At 42.0% G+C, this 22,218-nt stretch overlaps 3 protein-coding genes across 3 annotated transcripts; all 3 read left to right on the plus strand.

The window, feature by feature from the left end:
* Positions 1-215: 215 nt before the first annotated feature.
* On the plus strand, positions 216-3,336 carry LOC311150665 (uncharacterized protein). The gene is made up of 4 exons (XM_084188165.1): positions 216-560; positions 682-782; positions 941-1,055; positions 1,246-3,336. Exons 1-4 carry the CDS (start codon positions 347-349, stop codon positions 2,379-2,381), a joined length of 1,566 nt encoding a protein of 521 aa, XP_084044291.1. The 5' UTR covers positions 216-346; the 3' UTR covers positions 2,382-3,336.
* A 5,549-nt stretch (positions 3,337-8,885) lies between these two features.
* Positions 8,886-11,960, plus strand: LOC311150758 (uncharacterized protein). The gene is made up of 4 exons (XM_084188282.1): positions 8,886-9,260; positions 9,380-9,462; positions 10,058-10,172; positions 10,385-11,960. The coding sequence occupies exons 1-4, from the start codon at positions 9,050-9,052 to the stop codon at positions 11,506-11,508; spliced, it is 1,533 nt and encodes a 510-aa protein (XP_084044408.1). The 5' UTR covers positions 8,886-9,049; the 3' UTR covers positions 11,509-11,960.
* A 5,733-nt stretch (positions 11,961-17,693) lies between these two features.
* Positions 17,694-21,692, plus strand: LOC311150854 (uncharacterized protein). Its single transcript, XM_084188410.1, has 4 exons — positions 17,694-18,103; positions 18,212-18,333; positions 19,156-19,270; positions 19,486-21,692. The coding sequence occupies exons 1-4, from the start codon at positions 17,890-17,892 to the stop codon at positions 20,607-20,609; spliced, it is 1,575 nt and encodes a 524-aa protein (XP_084044536.1). The 5' UTR covers positions 17,694-17,889; the 3' UTR covers positions 20,610-21,692.
* The last annotated feature ends 526 nt before the right edge of the window (positions 21,693-22,218 follow it).

The following is a 22,218-nucleotide window of genomic DNA, read 5'->3' on the forward strand; positions in this document are numbered from 1 at the left end:
GATGATCTGGACGAGACTGCCGAATCATGGCAAAGGTAAGAATATCTGTAGTCCCCCCCCTTAATTGGTCAATAGATATGGCTACCGTACATGCAGACTAGAATAGACACTTGTATTTGCTTTGGCAATGCTAATTCTAACCATTTTGAAGGGCTGTTGCGGTCTCATATTTACGGTAATAAATACTTAGGTCACGAGTTGTGGAACGGAAGTGCGATTGCAATTGCGCACGCATCACACACTGTTGTCATATCGACATTTACGGCGTGTTTATTGAGTATTAGCTTTGAAATTGTAGACTTTACTTCACACAGATAATACAAATCTGTAATTTGGGCTGGACAAGATGGCCAGCTGCAATTTTCAGGCGCAGTTGGTAACCATTATGGAGGTATTAGCTAAAGCAGCTGTAGCAGAAATAAACAATCGTGTTGATGATAGCTGTGCAGTTATACGTTTGGAAATTACCCAAAGCCAGCGAGATATTGATGTACTGAAAAGGAAGTGTCAAGTGATGGAGAGCGAGCTGAAGAAGACACGAGGACGAGTCAGGAGCAAAGGTAACGTTAGTTGATGTGTTATTCATAGAAAGTTGATTGCATATGCAAATGTGTGAATAGCCCTAATATTTTACTGAATATAATTACTAGTCTTTTCCCGTTTGTTATCCCATGGCATCAGAGAGATCTTCATATCCAGTCAATATTGTTTTGAACAAGCAGAGGAGTAGCTCACAGTGGAGAGATGGAGAGATGGCTGTTGAAGAGGACTCTCAACCCCAGGTGTAATACATAACATTTTAAAATTACAGAGACCTGACCTCTTGGATCAATTCTGATATTGGAATATCAGGAGAATTTACTGCTTTTGTATGGTTCATGAGTATGAAAAGCATTAGACATGGTGTGTCCAGAGTAATAACCTCAGTCCCCTGTTACAGCCTACAGATGTGGAGCAGAGAGTGGAGACTGAACCCATACTGATCAAAGATGAGGAGACAGCAGTGGACTTGTGGAAGACTGACCCTCAGGAAGAGTTTAGGATCACTGGAGAGGGTGGGTGCGACCATAAGGGGTACTGCTCTGTGTGGGTGTGGTGGTATGCGCGTTCCAAATTGCTACATTGGTGTTTTATGTTCTGGCATATGTAGCGCACGGACACACAGTCAGTTCTAAAGCAGTCGTATTTTGCATCTGTTAAGGGTCTTTTGTAATGTTTATTTAATGTTTATCCCCAAATCTTTAGAGTCTGGTTCCAAGCCTGGGCAACCACCATCCTTTGAGCAACGGCACTGTGATGAGGACTTCATCACACAACCCAACATATCTCCCGAAGACTCAGTGGAACATTACCCCAATTCTGATCGTCCAGAGGAACCAGGCACACCCCGGCTCACGTCTACAGAGGTGTTCAGCACAGAGCAGCACCAGCCAGACAAGGACTCACTAGAGCTAGTGATGGTGAAGAATGAGAAAGAGGAGGAGCTGGATCAGACCACGGCCCTGGCAGGACCTGACCAGTTTGTTATGGATGAGACTGATGGGCAGCTGTGGACCTCTGTGGATCCAGGCAGAGATACTGACCCTGATGGCCACCCAGATTTCTCCTTTCATGCAACAGAAGAGTACTCTCAGAATATCTCAATTTTCCCATCTCATAGTGGGCTGCCATCCGTTCCTACTATGACAGATGATGTAGGGCCATCGCTTCACTCTTCTATATGGAAACCACATGCTAACATGTTCAGTGCAGCAAAACACATGACAAGACATGTCAGGACATTGGCTGATGAGACTAGACAACAGATGCCAGAGGGACAGAGCAGCGAGAGGCTGAACTCAAATAATGAAGGAAATAGTTTAGCTCTACAGCCAAGGCAGCATCAATACAGGGCTTCAGAATCAACAGTGAGATTGAGTGAATGCATGACAGGGTCAAACATGGCCACCACCTCCACCTTCTCTGGATACAGCCTGAGTCGCAGTAGTTTTAACATGGTGAAGAGAATGAGGACTCAGTGGAGGTCGGGCGGCCCCACCGAGAGGCGTTTCAGCTGCACCTTCTGTGGGAAGAGCTTCCCACGTTTCTGGCAGCTCAAAGAACACCTCCGGAGTCACACCGGAGAGAAACCGTACACCTGCGAACAGTGTGGCAGGAGTTTCACCAAGCAGTGCAACCTGATCAGACATGCTGTGGTCCACAGTGGGGAGAAGCCCTACAAGTGCACACAGTGTGGGAAATGCTTCCCCCAGCGTTCCGGTATGAAGTCACATCAGAGAACTCACATAGGAGAGAGTCCAGTGTCTCAATACGTGGTACCTGCATACCCTGGGGATCCACACACAAGTTTAATGTTGTCTCAGAACAGATGGAACAAATAGTTAATAATTGCATAGTTTTTCTGTAATAGTTTTTATGGGAAAATGTTGTACAGATGGAATTTTGAGACATTTTGACAAGCTTTTCCTCCTAATTGATTCGTAAAATGGTTTTCATGTTTGACTGTTAATGGCTCCTCACTTATTATTGTTATTATTTTTTTTAAACAAACATTCTATTCTCATTTACAATGAAAATGTCTCCAAAATAACACAATGCATTTTTACTATTAATTTATATTGGGCACAAAAATCTGACTATAGAAAAGTTTGTGGTCATACGCACATCCTTAGATGTGCTGGGCTAATAAAGAATACTTGTAAAGAATAGGAAGGCCCAATGTTCCAAATTCATTTTACATTTACATTTTAGTCATTTAGCATACAATTCACCGCCTTAATGACAACGTTTCGATCCAAAACACACACAAAAAAACTGCCAATGTGTCCAACAAGTTTGTAGTCACAAGCATGATGTAGTCATTGCGTGCTAGGAGTATGGGACCAAATACTAAACTTTTGACTGAATGTAATACACTAAGTGAATTTGTCAAAATACTTATGACACTTTCATGGGGAGACTAGATAAAGTGCATTAATTTCTAAACGGTAAGAAAGTTATGTATGAAAATACCCTCAAATAAAAGGTGACATTCTGTATAAAACATTTGATCTCAAATACAAAATGCTGGATTATAGAGCCAAATTAAAAGTTTTAGCTTCACTTTCTAAATAAATAGATAGGGGAGTGTATGTGAATAATTTTATTCCAAAACGCTATATCCATTTTCAGAAATGTTGATTAATTGGTGGTCACACTAGATACTGACTGTTTTTCTGATACACATCCCTATCTTTTTTTAAAGGAATCTGTGACCAACAGATGCATATCTGTATCCCCAGATTTATTTATTTCCTTATATGAACTGTAACTCAGTAAAATCTTTTGAAATTGTTACATGTTGCGTTTATATTTTTGTTCAGTGTATGAGAGAGATTGGTGTGTTTTTTCACCACCTAATCATGGCATGGGGTTTTTCAAAGGCTTACATATATTTGTTTGAAATCTATCACTTGATGGTTTCATGTTGTTCCAAAACGCTACAGTGCCTTCAGAATGTATTCAAACCCCTTGACTTTTTCCAAGTTTTGTTGTGTTACAACGTGGGATTAAAATTCATTTAATTGTAATTTTTTGGTCAATGATATACACCAAATACTCTAATGTCAAAGTGGGAGAAAAATTCTAACATTTGTAAAAAAAAATATTGAACAATAAAACACTAATATATCTTGATTAGATAAGTATTCAACCCCCTGAGTCAATACATGTTAGAATCACCTTTTAGCAATGATTACAGCTGTGAGTCTAACTGGGTAAGTCTCTGAGCTTTCCACACCTGGATTGTGCAACATTTGCCTAATATTATTTTCAAAATTCTTCAAGCTCTGTCAAATTGGTTGTTGATCATTGCTAGACAACCATTCTCAGGTCTTGCCATAGATTTTCGAGCAGATTTAAGTCAAACCTGTAACTTGGCCACTCAGGAACATTAACTGTCGTCTTCGTAAACAACTCCAGTGTAGATTTTGCCTTGTGTGTTAGGTTAGACTGAAGCAGGTTTTCCTCTAGGATTTTGCGTGTGCTTAGCTTCATTCCGTTTCTTTTTTATCCTGAAAAACTCCCCAGTCCTTAATGATTACAAACATACCCATAACATGATGCAGCCACCACTATACTTGAAAATATGGAGAGTGGTACTCCGTAATGTGTTGTATTGGATTTGCCCCAAACATAACACTTTGTATTCAGGATAAAGTCGTTCAAAAATCATGAGTCCATGCAACTTATGTGACTTGTTAAGCAAAAACATAATTCCACTTTGACATTATGGGGTATTGTGTGTGGGCCAGTGAAATCTTGTTGTGGAAAATAACCACTATACTTTATTACAAATAAGGTCTTACAGAGTTTTTGTTGCATCAAGAAATGACTTTATTAAAGTTTCAACAAAGCCGATACCAGTCTGCAGAGTGGCACACCGTTCTCTCTCTCTCACGTCACATTATATACCATCATCCCCAACTCTTCTAGCTCTAAATCCCTCCCACTTCAGTTTCCCGCTCTTTATCACTCCACGCCCACTTCCTTTGTCTCTCTAAACTCAACTTTTATTATGCACATAATACTCCAACCAATCACTCACTCCCCTGTCTTGCACACACACTTATGTTTAGTTTAAACATGACAAGGCCCTAACATACACAAACCTCACCCCATCATGCTGTAATCAATCAAGAAGATACCAAGGAGACAAAGGTCTAGTCCAAACTCCATTCAATCCTGGTGCCGCTCCCTTCATGGTGTTTGAAGAGAGAGACAAAAGGCCACAAGCTAGTTTCAGTCTCTCATCAGATAAGACAGCCATGGATTGAAGTAAGAGCAAGCAATTTGACCCTAGGGCAGATTTCCTCTCTACTCCCCCACACACACAGTGAAATGCCCCAATTAAATTCCTGGCCCAGTAACAAATAATTCTAACTCAATGTTCGTGATTAACCCAGTTCTATCTCCTAATCCATTAAAACATACACTTCAATCTCAATTTAATCCATTTAAAAATCAGGCTGTAACAAATGAAAATTTGGGGAAATTCAAGTGGTGTGAGTACTTTCTGAAGGCACTCACTCTCAGAGAAATAAGTAGTACTGCTAGGTTTTACAGTCAAATGTGACAAATAACTATATATTTTTAAATAAAGACCTGTACAAATGATACATTTGTGACATCAATATTAAAAAAATGTTTTTAAAAAGGAATAAATACAGTAATATGAGATCTATATGTAAAATATTTACATTTGACATTTTCGTTATTTGGATGCTCTTATCCAGAGTGACTTACAGTTATTCCATTCATCATAGGATCGCTAGGTGAGACAACCACATATCACAGTCAAATATACAGGATACGAATGTTCCATTCCAGCTAAACAATGAGTTTACAAAATATTAGGAACACCTTCCTAATATTGAGTTGCACCACCTTTTGCCCTCAGAACAGCCTCAAGTCGGCGTGGAATGGACTCTACAAGGTGTCGAAAGTATTCCACAGGGATGCTGGTCCATGTTGACTCCAATACTTCCCACAGTTGTGTCAAGTTGGCTGGATGTCATTTGGGTGGTGGACCATTCTCGATACACACAGGAAACTGTGGAGCGTGAAAAACCCAGCAGCGTTGCAGTTCTTGACACACTCAAACCTGTGCGCCTGGCACATACTACCATACTCTGTTCAAAGGCACTTAAGTATTTTGTCTTGCCCATTAACCCTCTGAATGGCACACATACACAATCGAGGGCTCCGGGCAGCCGAGTGGAAATGGAGGAAAACTAGACTCCCTGCGGACTTCAGTCCTTCACGGCGTAGTGTGTTACCAATTGTTTTCTTGGTGACTATGGTCACAGCTGCCTTGAGATCATTGACAAGATCCTTCCGTGTAGTTCTGGGCTGATTCCTCACCGTTCTCATGATCATTGCAACTCCACGAGGTGAGATCTTGCATGGAGACCCAGGCCGAGGGAGATTGACAGTTATTTTGTGTTTCTTCCATTTGCAAATAAACTGTTGTCACCTTCTCACCAAGCTGCTTGGCGATGGTCTTGTAGTCCATTCCAGCCTTGTGTAGGTCTACAATTTTGTCCCTGACATCCTTGGAGAGCTCTTTGGTCTTGGCCATGGTGGAGAGTTTGGAATCTGATTGATTGATTGCTTCTGTGGACAGGTGTCTTTTATACAGGTAACAAGCTGAGATTAGGAGCACTCCCTTTAAGAGTGTGCTCCTAATCTCAGCTCGTTACCTGTATAAAAGACACCTGGGAGCCAGAAATCTTTCTGATTGAGAGGGGGTCAAATACTTATTTCCCTCATTAAAATGGAAATCAATTTATAACATGTTTTTCATGCGTTTTCTGGATTTTTTTGTTGTTATTCTGTCTCTCACTGTTCAAATAAACCTACCATTAAAATTATAGACTGATCATTTCTTTGTCAGTGGGCAAACATACAAAATCAGCAGGGGATCAAATACTTTTTTCCCTCACTGTATTTGCTGCTCTGGCACCCCAATGGTGGAACAAGCTCCCCCACGATGCCAGGACAGTGGAGTCACTGACCACCTTCCGGAGACACTTGAAACCCTACCTCTTTAAGGAATACCTGGAATAGTATAAAGCAATCCTTCTACCCCCCCCCCCCCCCCCCCCCCACCTCCCCCACCCCCCCATAAAAAAAGAAGAAAAAAAGTGGTTGTCCCACTTGCTATCATAAGTTGAATGCACCAATTTGTAAGTCCCTCTGGATAAGAGTGCCTGCTAAATGATGTAAATGTAAAAATGTAAATGTAATGTGTCAAGGCTTAAAAATCCTTCTGTAACCCGTCTTCTCCCCTTCATCTATATTGAAGTATATTTAACAAATTACATCAATAAGGGATCATAGCTTTCACCTGGTCAGTATATGTCATGGAAAGAGCAGGTTTTCCTAATGTTTGGTACACTCAGTGTATAACGTTTTGCAACAACACCCATTTTAATGCACATCTAAAATCTATGTTTAAAAAAATCTGAGAACAGTTATATTTTACACGCACATGAAGGTACCCTAATCAATCATTTCTGATGAAAAAACACAAATGTGAAAAATGGGTGGATATAGCCTTCTGTAGCTAAACCTTGCATATGTGTTTGTGCTTTAAAACCCCTAAGAGAAGACCCTCAATGTAAATCAGTTATAATGCATGTAGTATGCAATAGGAACTTGAAATATATAATGACATTTAGTTTATTTGAAGTTTACATTAAACTGGTTTATCGGCTTTGTTCCCCAGCTGTATCAAACAAGTTCTATACCTTTTTCTATCCTTTAATAAATGCCATACCACATTTTCAGAATGGTTTCATTACGTTGTGTCGATGAGAATGGAGATGACAATATTAATGGCAATATTTGATCATATATAAACCATGTGTTTTTATGAATGGTTGAATAATATATTTTACGTTTTCACCACAGTGCTTCGTGCATTATGCATCTATAGCCTTTTATGCATTAATAACCATGTGAGCCACTGCATTGCACTGCACTTTCCCCTACATGCAGCCATTGACTAATAACAAAATACGCTTTACGATCTGAATTCTTTATTCAGATCGTAAAACGTCTTCTTTTTTTGTTGTAAACTGATATGGCTATCCTACATGCAGACTAGAATATACTCTGGTATTTGCTGGCCAGTGCTAATTCAAACAAATGTTTAGGGCAGTTGCAGTCTCATTTGTACGGTAACAAATACTTAAGTCATAAATTGAACGGAAGTGCGATTGCAATTTCACACAGGGCATGTTCGATTTATTTTGTATTTTTATTATGAACAACATAAAACCAATACAAAAACAGAAATATACAAACAAGAGCACATAAACCTAACATAGACAGTCGTATTACATGTCAAGATAAATGTTCAATTTGTCAAAAAGTTTTATGGTAACGTTACGTATTGCTTTTTTGTTTTTACACTTACTGATCATTTCAAAATAATGTTTCAATTATATCTTAAACAATGTGAAGAGGGTTTTATTCTCCGCCCACTTCAATTTATGGATAAAGAATCTGCCATGAAAAATAAACAAATTAACAATGAAAATTAAATCGGGGTCCATATCATTTGGATCAAAATAAAACATAATATCAGAGTCTTTGAAATTAACATTAATAGTAGTTTATTTTAAAATAAAATCTTCTAACTCACTCCAAAAATCTTCTGACATAAGAACAGTCCCAAAATAAATGGTTAAGAGTCTCTGGGTCACAACCACAAAATACACATTTGTTATCAATAGCAATTTTTAATCTGTGTACAATGAAGGTCTTTAGAGGGTAGATTGTATGAATGAGTTTGTATTATACTTATTTCACCCACCTTACTAGATACACAATATTTGCCAGAAAACAACGAGACTTTGTTCCAGTTCACTTGTCCTAGGGCGCGTTCGACATAGAGCTCGCCAGCTTGTAGTCCTAAAGCTACGGGGGAAATGAATGGCGAAAGAACAGGGTTTTGGAATAAATGCCCAAAATAAGGTCTGAGGTTAACAAAGGTTTAGGATATCTTATACGTTTTGTTCTATGAGGTAACCGCAGTCAGTTAATATTACCTTTATGAATGATGAAGCCTTTATGTGCTTTTTAAAATTACATACATTCTTCAACATTCACATAAAGTGACGTTAGCTGATGAATAATATTTCATAGAAGAAAACATAAGATCTCCTAAGCCTGTGTTTACCACATACCTTATTTTCGGCGTTTATCCAAAAACCTTACAAAAAAAAAGCCATTCATTTTTCTGCCTACAAAAAGACGCCATTACTAGCGAGTCGAGACTGACTGATCTACAAGAACCCTTGCAACATAAATAACTACTCAATATTATTTGTATATCAGTCAGTCACAATTTACCCATGATACATCACGGGTTTGATGCTCTCGAACACTGTCACATTCTTGCCATTTATCAACTGCTACGGATTGTTTATTGCACATTAGCTTGGAAATTGTCAACTATTTACTTAACACAGAGAATACAAATCTGTAATTTGGGCTGGACAAGATGGCCAGCAGCAATTTTCAGGCGCAGTTTCTATCCATTATGGAGGTATTAGCTAAAGCAGCTGTAGCAGAAATAAACAATCGTGTTGATGATAGCTGTGCAGTTCTACGTTTGGAAATGACCCAAAGCCAGCGAGATATTGATGTACTGAAAAGGAAGTGTAAAATGATGGAGAACGATCTGAAGACAGGAGGACGAGTCAGGAGAAAAGGTAGCTGATGTGTTATTCATGGTAAATTGATTCCATATGCAAAACGCAAATGTGTGAATAGCCCTAATATTTGACTGAATACAATTATTTTCCCTTTTTTTTTTACCCCATGGCATCAGAGAGATCTTCATATCCAGTGAAGATTGTTTTGAACAAGCAGGGGAGTAGCTCACAGCGGAGGGACAAGGACTCTCAACCCCATGTGTGATATATCACCTTTTACAGTTATAGAGACCTGATCTCTTGGATCAATTCTGTCATTGGAATATCAGGAGAATTTACTTATTTCGTGTGATTCATGAGTATGAAAAGCGTTAGATATGTGAAATGGCATATTATTATTATATTATATATTATATATAAACTCCCTCTTTACCTCTGTGACCTGCTCTTCTTCACCGCTAGCAGTTACCAGACCCGGTCTACTAGGTGGTTGCTACTTAAAGTCCCCAGGGCCGTTACTGAGTTAGGCAAGACTGCCTTCTCTATTGTTCACCAGAGGCATTACATTTTCTACAAAGTATGCTTAAACTAGATATACTAGTCTAGTGACACTCAATGACTTTAAAACTCTGGTACAAAACTCTGTTCAGGAGGAGTGTAAATGTTTCCTGTAGGCTGGATCGTATTGCTGTGCTGATTGTGTTGTATGTTTTAAGTGTTGTAATGTATTGATTGCTGCTGCCTTCTTTGCCAGGTCTCCCTTGCAAAAGAGACTGTATCTCAATGGGGTTTTCCTGGTAAAATAAAAATATATGGTGTGTGTCCAGAGTAATAACCTCAGTCCCCTGTTACAGCCTACAGATGTGGAGCAGAGAGTGGAGACTGAACCCATACTGATCAAAGATGAGGAGACAGCAGAGGACGTGTGGAAGACTGACCCTCAGGAAGAGCTCAGGGTCACTGGAGAGGGTGGGTGTGACCATAAGGGGTACTGCTCTGTCTGTCTATGGAAGACTGTGTGGGTGTTGTGGTATGCATGTTCCAAATTGCTACATTGGTGTTGGGTGTTTTATGTTCTAGCATATGGAGCGCACGGACACACAGTCAGTTCTAAAGCAGTCATGTTTTCCAACTGTTAAGGGTCTTTAATGTTTTTTTTATGTTTATCCCCGAATCTTTAGAGTCTGGTTCCAAGCCTGGGAAACCACCATCCTTTGAACAACGGCACTGTGATGAGGACTTCATCACACAACCCAACATATCTCCTGAAGACTCAGTGGAACATTACCGCAATTCTGATCGTCCAGAGGAACCAGGTACACCCCGGCTCGCGTCTACAGAGGTGTTCAGCACAGAGCAGCACCGGCCGGACGAGGACTCACTAGAGTTAGTGATGATGAAGGATGAGGAGCTGGATGAGACCACGGCCCTGGCAGGACCTGACCAGTTTGTTATGGATGAGACTGATGGGCATCTGTGGACCTCTGTGGATCCAGGCAGAGACACTGACCCTGATGGCCACCCAGATTTCTCCTTTCATGCCACAAAAGAGTACTCTCAGAATATCTCGATTTTCCCATCTCATAGTGGGCTGCCATCTGTTCCTAATATGACAGATGATGTAGGGCCATCGCGTCACTCTTCTTTATGGAAACCACATGCTAACATGTTCAGTGCAGCATCACACATGACAAGACATGTCAGTACATTGGCTGATGAGACTAGACAACAGATGCCAGAGGGACAGAGCAGAGAGAGGCTGAACTCAAATAATGACACAAATAGTTTTGCTTTACAGCCAAGGCAGCATCAATACAGGGCTTCAGAATCAAGAGTGAGATTGAGTGAGTGCAAGACGGCGTCAAACACGGCCACCACCTCCACCTCTGGAAACAGCCTGAGTCGCAGTAGTTTTAACATGGTGAAGAGAATGAGGACTCAGTGGAGGTCGGGCAGCAACACCGAGAGGCGTTTCAGCTGCACCTTCTGTGGGAAGAGCTTCCAGCGTTTCTGCCAGCTCAAAGTACACCTCCGGAGTCACACCGGAGAGAAGCCATACACCTGTGAACAGTGTGGCAGGAGTTTCACCAAGCAGTGCAACCTGATCAGACATGCTGTGGTCCACAGCGGGGAGAAGCCCTACAAATGCACACAGTGTGGGAAATGCTTCCCCCAGCGTTCCGGTATGAAGTCACATCAGAAAACTCACATAGGAGAGAGTCCAGTGTCTCAAGACGTGGTACCCGCATACCCTGGGGATCCACACACAAGTTTAATGTTGCCTCAGACCAGATGGAACAAATAGTTAATAATTGCATTGTTTTTTTTGTAACACTTTCTATGTGAAAAATGTGGTACAGAAGGTTTTCTGAGACATTTTGACAAGCTTTCCTCCTAATTGATTTGTGAAATGGTTTTCATGTTTGACTGTTGACCGCTTTTATTTTAACAACCTATTTACAACTGGTAAAGTGTTTTTTGTACCATAAAATCATAAAAAATAATGTTATATTCAATACAATTGATTTAATGAAAGAATCCATCTGTACTTTTAGATCAATATTATACAGTTGCGGCCAAATATATTGTCACCCTTGCACTTTTCCCATTTCTTATAAAATAAGTTGAAATTGAACAACAAAATGTTTGTTCACCGCACCTTGTTATTGGATTTTCAACATTGCAGAACCAATTTTATTTTTGTAAACTTAAGTTTACAATTTTAATTCAGAAAATAAAGACAAATGGCATAGATACAATTATTTGCACCCTGGAGCTAATACTTGGTTACACAGCATTTGGCCAAGATAACTGCAGACAAACGCTTCTTGTAGCCATTAATGAGCTTGCTGCACCTTTCCACTGGCAATTTGGCCCACGTTTTAGCAGAAAACTGCTCTAATTCTTCCATTTTTGAGGGTTGCCCTCCACTAACTGCTGTTTTCAGATCTCGCCATAGGTTTTGGATGTGATTCAGATCTGGACTCTTTGCTGGCCACTCAAACAGTCCAGCATCTCTTGAACCATTCCTGGGTGCTTTTTGATATGTATTTGGGGTCGTTGTCCTGCTGGAAGACCCACAACTTTCAACAGAGATCCACTGGGTTGAACGTTGGACTCCAAACATCTGATAATCGGCTTAATTTCATGATGCCTCGCGCATGTTCAATGCCCCCAATACCAGAGGCAGCAAAGCAACCCCACAGCATTATCAAACCTCCCCCATCTTTGATCGTAGGGAGGGTGTTTTCTTTTCATATTCTATCATGCAGCTCAATCGACACTACTTGCTATCTTCTTCTACACACTAGCTAATATGCACCAGCCTGTACTGTTGACACCAGGCAGGATGGGTCCAAATCCTGACCTCGCATGACGCAACAGGAACTGGGATTCGTCGGACCAGGCAATGTTTCTCCACTCCTCAATTGTCCAGTGTTGGTGAACGCGTGCCCACTGGAGCCGCTTCGTCTTGTTTTTAAGCTGACAGGAGTGAGACCCGGTGTGGTCGTCTGCTGCAATATCCCATCTGTGACAAGGATTGACAAGTTGTGCATTCCGAGATGCTGTTCTGGCTTGGGGGTAGAAGCTGTTAAGAAGCCTTTTGGACCTAGACTTGGCGCTCCGGTACCGCTTGCCGTGCGGTAGCAGAGAGAACAGTCTATGACTAGGGTGGCTAGAGTCTTTGTTTGGGCCTTCTTCTGACACTGCCTGGTATAGAGGTCCTGGATGGCAGGAAGCTTGGCCCCAGTGATGTACTGGGCCTTACGCACTACCCTCTGTAGTGCTTTGCGGTCGGAGGCCGAGCAGTTGCCATACCAGGCAGTGATGCAACCAGTCAGGATGCTCTCAATGGTGCAGCTGTATAACTTTTTGAGGATCTGAGGACCCATGGCAAATCTTTTCAGTCTCCTGAGGGGGAATAGGCTTTGTCGTGCCCTCTTCACAACTGTCTTGGTGTGTTTGGACCATGATAGTTTGTTGGTGATGTGGACACCAAGGAACTGGAAGGTCTCAACCTGCTCCACTATAGCCCTGTCGATGAGAATGGGGGCGTGCTTGGTCCTCTTTTTCCTGTAGTCCACAATCATCTCCTTTGTCTTGGTCACGTTGAGGGAGAGGTTGTTATCCTGGCACCACACGGCCAGGTCTCTGACCTCCTCCCTATAGGCTGTATCATCGTTGTCGGTGATCAGGCCTACCACTGTTGTGTCGTTTCAAACTTAATGATGATGTTGGAGTCGTGCCTGGCCATACAGTCATGGGTGAACAGGGAGTACATGAGGGGACTGAGCACGCACACCACTGAGGGGCACCCGTGTTGAGAATCAGCGTGGCAGATGTGTTGTTACCTACCTTTACCACCTGGGGGCGGCCCGTCAGGAAGTCCAGGATCCAGTTGCAGAGGGAGTTGTTTAGTTCCAGGGTCCTTAGCTTAGTGATGAGCTTTGAGGGCACTATGGTGTTGGACGCTGAGCTGTAGTCAATGAATAGCATTCTCACGTTGGTGTTCCTTTTGTCCAGGTGGGAAAGGGCAGTGTGGAGTGCAATAGAGATTGCATCATCTGTGGATCTGTTGGGGGGGAATGCAAATTGGAGTGGGTCTAGAGTTTCTGGGATAATGTTGTTGATGTGAGCCATGACCAGCCTTTCAAAGCACTTCATGGCTACAGACGTGAGTGCTACGGGTCGGTAGTCATTTAGGCAGGTTACCTTAGTGTTCTTGGGCACAGGGACTATGGTTGTCTGTCGCAGCCAGCCGCGACCGGGAGACCCATGGGGCGGTGCACAATTGGCCCAGCGTCGTCCAGGTTAGGGGAGGGTTTGGCCGGCAGGGATGTTGTTGTCCCATCGCGCACTAGCGACTCCTGTGGCGGGCAGTGCACGCTGACTCGGTCGCCAGGTGTATGGTGTTTCCTCCGACACATTGGTGTGGCTGGCTTCCGGGTTAAGCGGGCATTGTGTCAAGAAGCAGTGCGGCTTGGTTGGGTTGTGTTTCAGAGGACGCACGGCTCTCGCCCTTCGTCTCTCCCGTGTCCGTATGGGAGTTGCAGCAATGGGACAAGACTGTAACTACCAATTGGATACCACGAAAAAAAATAAGTCATTTAGCTCGTCTGGTAGGCTCGTGTCACTGGGCAGCTCGCGGCTGTGCTTCCCTTTGTAGTCTGTAATAGTTTGCAAGCCCTGCCACATCCGACGAGCATCAGAGCCGATGTAGTACGATTCAATCTTAGTCCTGTATTGACGCTTTGCCTGTTTGATGGTTCGTCGGAGGGCATAGCGTGATTTCTTATAAGCATACGGGTTAGAGTCCCGTGCCTTGAAAGCGGCAGCTCTACCCTTTAGCTCAGTGCGGATGTTGCCTGTAATCCATGGCTTCTGGTTGGGGTATGTACGTACGGTCACTGTGGGGACGACGTCATCGATGCACTTATTGATGAAGCCAGTGACTGATGTGGTGTACTCCTCAAGCGGAAGAATCCCGGAACATATTCCAGTCTGTGCTAGCAAAACTGTCCTGTAGCTTAGCATCTGCGTCATCTGACCACTTCTTTATTGACCGAAAGCTTCCTGCTTTAGTTTTTGCTTGTAAGCAGGAATCAGGAGGATAGAGTTATGGTCAGATTTGCCAAATGGAGGGCGAGGGAGAGCTTTGTACGTGTCTCTGTGTGTGGTAGAAATGAGGTAAAACAGAGTCCCCAGCCACTAGGAGCGCTGCCTGTGGATTATCGTTTTCCTGTTTGCTTATGACCTTATACAGCTCATTGAGTGCGGTCTTAGTGCCAGCATCCGTTTGTGGTGGTAAATAGACAGCTACAAAAAACATAGATGAAAACTCTCTTGGTAAATAGTGTGGTCTACAGCTTATCATGAGATACTCTACCTCAGGCGAGCAAAACCTCGAGACTTCCTTAATATTAGATTTCGTGCACCAACTGTTGTTTACAAATATACACAGATCTCCACCCCTTGTCTTACTGGAGGCAGCTGTTCTATCTTGCCGATGCAGCGTATATCCCACCAGCTGTATGTTATCCATGTCGTCGTTCAGCCACGAATCGTTGAAACATAAGATATTACCGTTTTTAAGGTCCCGTTGGTGGGATATCCGTGATTGTAATTAGTCTATTTTGTTATCCAATGATTGTACGTTGGGTAATAGGACTGATGGTAGAGGCAGATTAACCACTCGCCGTCTGATCCTTACAAGGCACCTCGACCTATGTCCCTGATATCTCAGTCTCTTTCTCATGTGAATGATGGGGATTTGGGCCTTGTCGGGTGTCTGAAGAAAATCCTTCGCGTCCGACTCGTTAAAGAAAAAATCTTAGTCCAGTACGAGGTGAGTAATCGCTGTCCTGATATCCAGAAGCTCTTTTCGGTCATAAGAGACGGTGGCAGAAACATTATGTACAAAATAAGTTACAAATAACACAAAAAAGCACACACAATAGCACAATTGGTTAGGAGCCCGTAAAACGGCAGCCATCTCCTCCGGCACCATTCTCTCTATCATGGCACATTCCCCCGTGTATGGCAGGCCTGAATTCCAAACTTGTAATACAGTTAAATGATCTAAAGTAAAGTCACCAAGGAAAGACAATGCACCTGCCAACAAGGTCCGGAGGGCTTGAGGGGATTGTGCCAATTATGTATTGTCCAGTCCCTACACCATTGCCCAGTAAATAGTTTGCTACAAACCTTATAATAATAATAATAATATGCCATTTAGCAGACGCTTTTATCCAAAGCGACTTACAGTCATGCGTGCATACATATTTATTTTTTTTGTGTATGGGTGGTCCCGGGGATCGAACCCACTACCTTGGCGTTACAAGCGCCGTGCTCTACCAGCTGAGCTACAGAGGACCACCACTTATGCCAAACCTTGCTGCAATAGGAAGCAACTGCTAGATGTATGTACACCTTACTGGCCTTAAACATAATTTTTTGTGAAATGCAACCATTATTTCCTTTAGAGTCTGAAAAGTGGGCAGACATGATGACCAAGTTGGACCACTTCTTTTTTTAGCACTTCCTGCCAGCCCTGTGCAGGTAGAGAACGAAGAATCCCACTGGTAGGTGGAGAGGTGCTACCCTGGTGTCATGGTGATAATAAATAATTGTGTTTACTTGATTCAGTGATTTACTTGACTTTGAAATGTGTTTAATTCCAGTTACATGATTGAATCTTTTTTTAAATGGCTATAATTGAATTAGCCAATGTTTGAAGCTTGAGCTTTTAATGAACTGTGTTTATAATTCTTGTGAAATGATTGACGCTGGAGACATGCATTTTGATAATTAAATAGTCATTGTTTGGAAAAACATTTATGGTATTATTTTCAGGTAGAAATGATTGATATACTGTACATCACAGAAATATAGGGTTCTTCATTAAGTGTTACAGTGGAGCTGTACATTGAGGGTTAGACAAATGACAGAGGGTTACACAAATTTAGAAATTCTTACAATAAACAAGACAATTCTTCATTCATGCACATATAGTGGAGGTGGGTAGGGGCACATGATAAGTGTTCCTTAAAACTGGCCCTTGGAAAGTTGAGTACAGGACATACCACAGCTGGTTGACTGAACCTGCGAATGTCAGGGGGATCAGCTATCAAATGTGCTCTAAGCCTGGAAATTGGCTTTCAGGGTATCAGTCTTTGAACCCAGTGTAGAACATGAACCTGGGTTCACACTGGAAACGTTGGAGACAAAACTGTTGGCTTCTTAGTGAGTCATTCTCCTTTGCCAGACAATCTATTTCATCACGCTCTTCCAAAGGCAGGGACTTCTGTGTGTAATCATGATTTGGGAATGGTAGCTCTGCAACATGGTTGGAACTGAAGAAGGAACTGTCAGGATATTTGTGAACTTTTTCTGGTGACAACAGAAGTGGGGATAATGTAGCCTACTTTCATAAGAGATTGGCAGGTGTAAAATAGTTTAAAGATTTGTTAAATGTCAACTATGGACAATTCAGAAACATTTATTACTGTCACGTTTAGAGCACACTTTGGTGTTTTCCGTGATCTATAATATACATTAAGTACGCAAACTTCGTGGCTTTTTGAATATATGTTATATCCTTGCGTATTTGGATGATCCACTCGCAACGGAGTTGTGGGTAGGTAGGGAACCGTTGAAAATAGAGGTTACCAGATTTTTCTCCTCTTGTATGAGGTGCATTCAGGTACACAGCAGTACGACATGCAATCTTTCACTAGCTACCATCACGCAACAACAATGCATTGCCTGGGCTTACTTCCGTGGTTCACCCATAGGATTTCCTGCCTCGCCTTCGTTTCAAAATAGCGCCTGCGTGACTGAAGCGTATACACCCTGGTATTTGCCTTGCCAGTGCTAAACTCTCCCAATTTGGAAGGGCTGTTGCAGTCTCATATTTACGGTAATAAATACTTATGTCACGAGTTGCCAACCGCCGATAAACCCCACTGAAGAAGAAGAAGTACGTCACGAGTTGAACGGAAGTGCGATTGCGCACGCATCTCCAACTTGAAACATTGTTTGCCTTAATCGATCTCTTACATATGCCAAATTGGGCCAATATCAACATTTACCATTGTGTAAATTAATTGAGTATTTATTGCACATTGGCTAGCTACAAAAATTGTAACATATTTACTTAATAACAGAGAATACTGGGCTGGACAAGATGGCCAGCTGCAATTTTCAGGCGCAGTTGGTATCCGTTATGGAGGTATTAGCTAAAGCAGCGGTAGCAGAAATAAACCAACGTGTAGATGATAGTTGTGCAGTTATACGTTTGGAAATGACCCAAAGCCAGCGAGATATTGATTTACTGAAAAGGAAGTGTCAAATGATGGAGAGCGAGTTGAAGAAGACGCGAGGACGAGTCAGGAGAAAAGGTATATAGATGTGTTGTTATTCATAGTAATTTGATTGCATCATGGAGCAACTGAATAAAAACACGTGTGAATAGCCCTAATATTTGACTGAATATAATTATTTTCCAGTTTTTTACCCCATGGCATCAGAGAGATCTTCATATCCAGTCAAGATAGTTTTGAACAAGCAGAGGAGTAGCTCACAGTGGAGAGACGAAGAGCTGGCTGTTGGAGAGGGCTCTCAACCCGAGGTGTGATACATCACCTTGTACAATTACAGAAATCCAGGGGCCTCATAACTGTTGCATACATTTCACACTAAATATCTGCGTGCGCCATTACTGAAAAGACTGCGCATGTACAAAAATATAGAAATGTATAAACTTAAACTGCGCTCTAGATCAGATGGCATAGAGCAAAATACTTGAAATAGCTTATCTATTTACTACTGTGAAGTGGGCCAATTAAATTAGAGACAGGGAGAATGGTATCTAACTTGTTGTAGGCCTATAGGCTACCTGATGAGTATGAAACCATCACAGAAAAGGTGAGGAATTTATTCTGCAATGATCATGGAAATGAAATAAATAATAGCCTAGGCAATAGATGCCTATTTCTAATTATTTTATAATACAAAGATAAACAAAATTGATGTTCTCTCTTCTCACTAACGGCAAACGATTGCATCTTGTTATTAACCTGTTATTTGTTATGGACAAACATGCTCTTCTTAACCCCTATTTGCACAAAATACTAGGCTACTTGCCTGCTTGCAATGCAATACTTCAACCACTAGAAACTGCGTAGGCGTGGTCTAAAGTTTGTGGGAAGGTGAGCACATTCTCACGACATGTTCGGTTTTTATAAATGTCAACTTTTGCGTGAAAACTGGTGCACGCATGTTTTGGGGTATATTTTGTACATATGCACGGTTTATAAATGAGGCCTCTGACCTCAGATCAATTCTGTTATTGGAATATCAGGAGAATTTACTGCTTTTGTATGGTTCATGAGTATGAAAATGGTTAGATATGGTTTGTGTCCAGAGTAATAACCTCAGTCCCCTGTTACAGCCTACAGATGTGGAGCAGAGAGTGGAGACTGAACCCATACTGATCAAAGATGAGGAGACAGCAGAGGACGTGTGGAAGACTGACCATCAGGAAGAGCTCAGGGTCACTGGAGAGGGTGGGTGAAACCATAAGGGGTACTGCTCTGTCTGTCTATGGAAGACTGTGTGGGTGTGGTGGTATGCACGTCCCAAATTGCTACATTAGTGTTGGGTGTTTTATGTTCTGGCATATGGAGCGCACGGACACACAGTCAGTTCTAAAGCAGTCATGTTTTCCAACTGTTAAGGGTCTTTTGTAATGTTTATTTAATGTTTATCCCCAAATCTTTAGAGTCTGGTTCCAAGCCTGGGAAACCACTATCTTTTGAACAACGGCACTGTGATGAGGACTTTATCACACAACCCAACATATCTCCTGAAGACTCAGTGGAACATTACCCCAATTCTGATCGTTCAGAGGAACCAGGTACACCCCGGCTCACATCTACAGAGGTGTTCAGCACAGAGCAACACCGGCCAGCCGAGGACAAAGACTCACTAGACCTAGTGATGGTGAAGGATGAGAAAGAGGAGGAGCTAGATCAGACCATGGCCCTGGCAGGACCTGACCAGTTTGTTATGGATGAGACTGATGGGCAGCTGTGGACCTCTGTGGATCCAGGCAGAGACACTGACCCTGATGGCCACCCAGATTTCTCCTTTCATTCCACAGAAGAGTACTCTCAGAATATCTCGATTTTCCCATCTTGTAGTAGGCTGCCATCTGTTCCTACTATGACAGATGATGTAGGGCCATCGCTTCACTCTTCTATAGTGAAACCACATGCTAACATGTTCAGTGCAGCAGCACACATGAAAAGACATATCAGGACAATGGCTGATATGACTAGACAACAGATGCCAGAGGGACAGAGCAGCGAGAGGCTGAACTCAAATAATGAAGGAAATAGTTTAGCCCTACAGCCAAGGCAGCATCAACACACTGCTTCAGAATCAACAGTGAGATTGAGTGAATGCATGACAGGGTCAAACATGGCCACCACCTCCACCTTCTCTGGATACAGCCTGAGTCACAGTAGTTTTAACATGGTGAAGAGAATGAGGACTCAGTGGAGGTCGGGTGGCACCACCGAGAGGCGTTTCAGCTGCACCTTCTGTGGGAAGAGCTTCCAGCGTTTCTGCCAGCTCAAAGTACACCTCCGGAGTCACACCGGCGAGAAACCGTACACCTGCGAACAGTGTGGCAGGAGTTTCACCCAGCAGTGCAACCTGATCAGACATGCTGTGGTCCACAGCGGGGAGAAGCCCTTCAAGTGCACACAGTGTGGGAAATGCTTCACCCAGCGCTCTAGCATGAAGTCACATCAGAAAACTCACATAGGAGAGAGTCCAGTGTCTCAATACGTGGTACCCGCATACCCTGGGGATCCACACACAAGTTTAAAGCGCAACTGAAGGCAATAAACATCTTCTGATATAAAAAGGCCTATGTAGCACCGATATGAGTCAGAAACATTTATTCTATTGTCAAAATAGACTACAAATTGTAAATAGGATAATTTAGTTCATAAATTCAGTCTCGTCCAAAACAGAGTTTTGTAAGTGAGTTCGTTATAACTTACTTTAGGGTTGGGTTTTGATTTCAACAATGCTCACTTGCCCACTAACACTGGATACACAGCTGCGGTGATTGCGCTCTATCCAATCCACCGCAGAACACACATGGTGAGACACACCTGCCCATCTCACTTTGTTTACACTTTGTTTAACCTGAGAAATACTGCGTCAAACACCTTAGCTATATGTAAAATTACACAACTAAAACATCCTCTGCAAAAATGTCAAAATTAGACTTCTTGAGTTATCTTAGATTCATTCTGAGTATTTTGAGGAAGTAATACCAGCATCGTTCCTATGGTGTCTCATGGGGGAGAAACATCATTAACTGCCACATCGAACCCCACCCCCAAGTCTGAAATCTCGTTTTTTTCTTAATGAGCAACAGAGAAACGTGGAATTACTGCGTTCAGTCGCTCTTTAATGTTGTCTCAGACCAGATTAAACAAATAGTTAATAATTGCATAGTTTTTCTGTAACACTTTCTATGTGAAAATGTGGTACAGAAGGTATTTTGACAAGCTTTTCCTCCTAATTGATTTGTGAAATGGTTTTCATGTTTGACTGTTGACGGCTCCTCACTTTCATTTCAACAACCTATTTACAACTGGTAACGTGTACTTGTGCCACAAAATCATAAAAACCATGCTATATTCAATAAAACTGATTGAATGAAAGAGTCAATCTGCCAGAATGAAAGGTTTTAGCTTCACTGTCCAAATAAATAGTAGGGGAGTGTTTATAAATGTGCCTTAAAACCCTAAGGTGAAGAACCTCAGCTATAATGCATCAATAGTTACTTGAAGTATATCATAAAATGAAGTTTACATGAAACTAGTTTATGGTCTTTGTACGCCAGCTGTGTTTCAAACAAGTTATATACCTTTTTCTATCCTTTAATAAATACCATACCACATTTTCAGAATGGTTTCATTAGGTTGTGTCAATGAGAATGGAGATGACAATATCAAAGCTGCACACACATACAATTATGTCAATTGTGGCCACCTCCCTGTTTTCCATTTCATCCCGCAGAGTCTTCACAAACTGAAGAGGAAGTAGCCCATCAAGAATATGGAACCTCCCCTTCAAGATGCCGATCACCTGCTTTATAACAAAATGCACATCAATATTTTCATAATATTATTTAAGTTCATGAAATATGTCTTATAGCCTTTCAACATAGTTTTGTCTTTTGGAACTACGACAGCCAACGCTCCTCCCTGTTCAACCTATAACATCCTGACTCTTCTCCACTCTGCTGTTCTCGGGCGGGTTCAGCAAGATGCAACGTTTTAAAACATTTGGTGTGGCTGCGTTCAGTCATTATCGTTCTGGCCTTTGGAACCAACCTGGTCTAAGAGCATTTCGTATTCTGTACGTAAATCCGAGACACTCCATTTAGTATGATATGTTACATTTTGTATGGTATGTGATAATTTGTGGA

This window comes from Coregonus lavaretus (genome assembly GCF_964263955.1).
Source record: "Coregonus lavaretus genome assembly, chromosome: 23".
Lineage (NCBI taxonomy): Eukaryota > Metazoa > Chordata > Actinopteri > Salmoniformes > Salmonidae > Coregonus > Coregonus lavaretus.